The sequence below is a fragment of the Paramormyrops kingsleyae genome, chromosome 3 (genome assembly GCF_048594095.1).
Source record: "Paramormyrops kingsleyae isolate MSU_618 chromosome 3, PKINGS_0.4, whole genome shotgun sequence".
Lineage (NCBI taxonomy): Eukaryota > Metazoa > Chordata > Actinopteri > Osteoglossiformes > Mormyridae > Paramormyrops > Paramormyrops kingsleyae.
Window position 1 is genome coordinate 42,988,135 of NC_132799.1, and position 4,654 is coordinate 42,992,788.

General features: G+C 43.9%; 1 protein-coding gene across 1 annotated transcript; it reads left to right on the forward strand.

The window, feature by feature from the left end:
* The first annotated feature begins 239 nt into the window (after positions 1 to 239).
* LOC140588400 (uncharacterized) lies at positions 240 to 2,743 on the forward strand. The gene is made up of 2 exons (XM_072710392.1): positions 240 to 342; positions 940 to 2,743. The coding sequence occupies exons 1-2, from the start codon at positions 255 to 257 to the stop codon at positions 1,713 to 1,715; spliced, it is 864 nt and encodes a 287-aa protein (XP_072566493.1). The 5' UTR covers positions 240 to 254; the 3' UTR covers positions 1,716 to 2,743.
* Positions 2,744 to 4,654: the final 1,911 nt, after the last annotated feature.

Sequence of the window (4,654 nt, forward strand, 5' to 3'; positions counted from 1 at the left end):
CTTGTGAAGGTTATGCTTGCATTGAACTTGCTTTGTAGACAGTAAGATCCTGCCGGCATTAATTCTCCACTGTGTGGTAATTTTGAGAAATTGCGCACTTTTCTTATCCCGTCAGAATCGGTAAAACTAACGCCATGCGAATGTGTCTTAGCGCAGAGTTTAGAATATTTACGGTTTCCGGTCAATGAAGGCAGTTTGAAATAAAACAAAAACGTTTAAACTTTCTGGATGCGCAAACTCTCGCTCTTGGCAAGATGGTGCAGATAGTCGAGATAAAGGACTGTTATTCGATGAGAATTCGAATCCATCACTCCTTAAACGTGGAGAACATGGATCCAGAAGGTATTAATGATTATAATGATTAAATGATAATAAAGTTGTAGCTCCTGGTATGTGACAAACGAAATGAACGGCTAAGTCTGCATTGGCCTAATGCTTGTTAGTCTTGAGGTAAAGCTGATAAGTAACACATTTGGTTTTCGAGGTAAAATAACCGACCGGTTGAATAATTCAACTTTTATCTACAGAAATGAATGTATTTAGAACCTCAAACGGATACATTGGAAGCGGAGTTTTAAAATGAGAAAATGTAACGATGTGATAGGAAATGCCGTTCGTTATACTCCCCTTCTGTCTCCCATTCTTGCTCATCTTGTTTAAATAATAAGAAAATGAAAAGCAAGATCACTGTTAGTGACAAAAGTGCAGGACTAAATGTGTTTCATTTAATATTTATTCATTTGGATATGTGTGAGAGTAAGCGTATGCATGGATGTTGTCTTCTGGTTTAGCTTTCTTAGCTTTATCGGTAATTCACATTATTTCATTTATCTGACAATCTGAAGCCCATGGACTCATTTTAAACGGATTTTGTAGTAGAGTATTTATCCAGTTATTGTCATGTTCTTATATATCTCTCTGTGTTCCATTTTGTCCCAGTTCATGAGTTTTTGGAGGACAAGTTCATCTCCATTCTGGTCGTGAACTTCGAGAGGAGCCCACTGACCATGGAGAACTTGCAGTCTCTGGCCCTCAGTGTCCCTTCATTTTATTGGCGGCTCACTGGGGAGGAGCTGGATCCCAGCCTATTGCATGTAGCACCTGCACGACTGCAAGTGGTACATCATGGTACAGAGACTGATGTCCAGCATGGGGATGGAGAATCACCAGCTGAGGAGGATGACCATTACGGACAGGAGCTGCCATCATCCAGCTCTATAAGGGAGGCTTCCCCTGCAGCTCCAGCATCCACGACTGAGGATGCTAATGGGCTTCCTGAGGCTCTCCCCTTGGCCTGGGGTGAAGATGAGCCCTCATCTCCATCCTTATCTGTGCCTTCTGACACTCAACCTGGAAGTCAGATTGAGCCAGAACATGCTGAGCCCTCCAGCTCCACCTTCTGGATCCCTGTGGGCCCTAACAGCACGTGGCAGCAGCTTGAGATCGAAGGCCGCAACTACCTGCGGAAGCTGGATGAGCTCAGCATCTCCGATGGACTCTGGGGCATTACGGACTACGGTGATGACCACACCGTGGTCATGTCCGTGCATGTCTCCGTGCATGTGAGCAGTTCTCTGCGAACATGGGGCGTGAGGCAGGAGGAGAGGCCTCCTCAGAGGCCCGCTGGCACCAGACAGAGGAAGCGCAAGGCCGAGCCCGACGACACCAGCGGCTCAAGTTCTCCTCCACCGCACAAGAGGCCCATGCGCTTCTGACTTGATTCCATGTTTTTACGCTGTAAGTTACATTTTTATTTCAACATAATTAGAAGATCCCGCAGGAAAATATTAGTCAGTTACTTAATAAATGACCAAAAAGTAGTTGAATAGGACAGCTGGCCAACGTGTCTGTGTGCTTCCACTGACTGGCACCCTGACATATAATGATTTTTAACAACGAGGGGGAAAAATTCATACAGTAAATTAGTTAACAATAATTAGTAATCACCTATAGTTCTCATTTATCATAATGTAAAATTGAAAAACCTTTTCTGACTATTAATCTGCACAATTTAATAATTTAATTAATAGTACCTAATTTGTTTATCATTTTCTGCAATCACTGTGCGTTTAAGCAAGTTTTAAAACTAGCTGTGAAATTGTTGATGCTGTTGTTGATCTGAATGTTGCTGACAGAGCCTTAGGATACGTCTCTATACACATGAGTGAGGGGATGGATGCACTATTCTATGGAGGCCTCTGAAGAGAAAAAAATTATCCCAATTTTATATTGAGAGGGATGGTTAATTCCTTTTTAATGCAGACAACGTTAAAAGTCCCTGTTCTGCCGTTGATCTTTTGCATGCATGCTATCATGTATTAGTTTACTCTGTATTTTGATCACATGTCAAACTAAAGAATTTTTGGTCGTATTTTTGTTCCTAATTTTGAAGTAATTGTAAAATAAAAATGTTGTTCTTTTCCGCCGCCATGCTTCGTCTTACTTGTGAAGGTTATGCTTGCATTGAACTTGCTTTGTAGACAGTAAGATCCTGCCGGCATTAATTCTCCACTGTGTGGTAATTTTGAGAAATTGCGCACGTTTCTTATCCCGTCAGAATCGGTAAAACTAACGCCATGCGAATGTGTCTTAGCGCAGAGTTTAAAATATTTACGGTTTCCGGTCAATGAAGGCAGTTTGAAATAAAACAAAAACGGTTAAACTTTCTGGATGCGCAAACTCTCGCTCTTGGCAAAATGGTGCAGATAGTTGAGATAAAGGACTGTTACTCGATGAGATTTCGAATCCATCACTCCTTAAACGTGGAGAACATGGATCCAGAAGGTATTAATGATTATAGTGATTAAATGATAATAAAGTTGTAGCTCCCGGTATGTGACAGACGAAATGAACGGCCAAGTCTGCATTGGCCTAATGCTTGTTAGTCTTGAGGTAAAGCTGATAAGTAACACCTTTGGTTTTCGAGGTAAAATAACCGACCTGTTGAAAAATTCAACTTTTATCTACAGAAACGAATGTATTTTGAACTGCAAACGGATACATTGGAAGCAGAGTTTTAAAATGAGAAAATGTAACGATGTGATAGGAAATGCCATTCGTTATACTCCCCTTCTGTCTCCCATTCTTGCTCATCTTGTTTAAATAATAAGAAAATGAAAAGCAAGATCACTGTTAGTGACAAAAGTGCAGGACTAAATGTGTTTCATTTAATATTTATTCATTTGGATATGTGTGAGAGTAAGCGTATGCATGGATGTTGTCTTCTGGTTTAGCTTTCTTAGCTTTATCGGTAATTCACATTATTTCATTTATCTGACAATCTGAAGCCCATGGACTCATTTTAAACTGATTTTGTAGTAGAGTATTTATCCAGTTATTGTCATGTTCTTATATATCTCTCTGTGTTCCATTTTGTCCCAGTTCATGAGTTTGTGGAGGACAAGTTCATCTCCATTCTGGTCGTGAACTTCGAGAGGAGCCCACTGACCATGGAGAACTTGCTGTCTCTGGCCCTCAGTGTCCCTTCATTTTATTGGCGGCTCACTGGGGAGGAGTTGGATCCCAGCCTATTGCACGTAGCAACTGCACGGCTGCAAGTGGTACATCATGGTACAGAGACTGGTGTCCAGCATGGGGATGGAGAATCACCAGCTGAGGAGGATGACCATTACAGACAGGAGCTGCCATCACCCAGCTCTAGAAGGGAGGCTTCCCCTGCAGCTCCAGCATCCACGACTGAGGATGCTAATGGGCTTCCTGAGGCTCTCCCCTTGGCCTGGGGTGAAGATGAGCCCTCATCTCCATCCTTATCTGTGGCTTCTGACACTCAACCTGGAAGTCAGATTGAGCCAGAACATGCTGAGCCCTCCAGCTCCACCTTCTGGATCCCTGTGGGCCCTAACAGCACATGGCAGCAGCTTGAGATCGAAGGCCGCAACTATCTGCGGAAGCTGGATGAGCTCAGCATCCCCGAGGGACTCTGGGGCATTACGGACTACGGTGATGACCACACCGTGGTCATGTCCGTGCATGTCTCCGTGCATGTGAGCAGTTCTCTGCGAACATGGGGCGTGAGGCAGGAGCAGAGGCCTCCTCAGAGGCCCGCTGGCACCAGTCAGAGGAAGCGCAAGGCCGAGCCCGACGACACCAGCGGCTCAAGTTCTCCTCCACCGCACAAGAGGCCCATGCGCTTCTGACTGGATCCCATGTTTTTACGCTGTAAGTTACATTTTTATTTCAACATAATTAGAAGATCCCGCAGGAAAATATTAGTCAGTTACTTAATAAATGACCAAAAAGTAGTTGAATAGGACAGCTGGCCAACGTGTCTGTGTGCTTCCACTGACTGGCACCCTGACATATAATGATTTTTAACAACGAGGGGGAAAAATTCATACAGTAAATTAGTTAACAATAATTAGTAATCAAGTATAGTGTCACGATCCGCTCCGTTCGATCCCGATGTGTGCCACGCCCCTCATTATCCACGTGTGCTTTCCCGATCGTGCCCAGCTGTTCCTTGTTGTCTCGGCTTGTCTTTAGTATTTAGTCCGTGTCTGAGTCAGTCTTGCCCAGATCTGTCATTGATGTTTGTCGCTGTTTTGGTCCTGTCTGCCCGAATAAACCCCGTTTGCCTGCATTCTCGGCTTGCCTTGCCTGTTTCCCGGCTCGCTCGCTCACCGCACGCAACAGA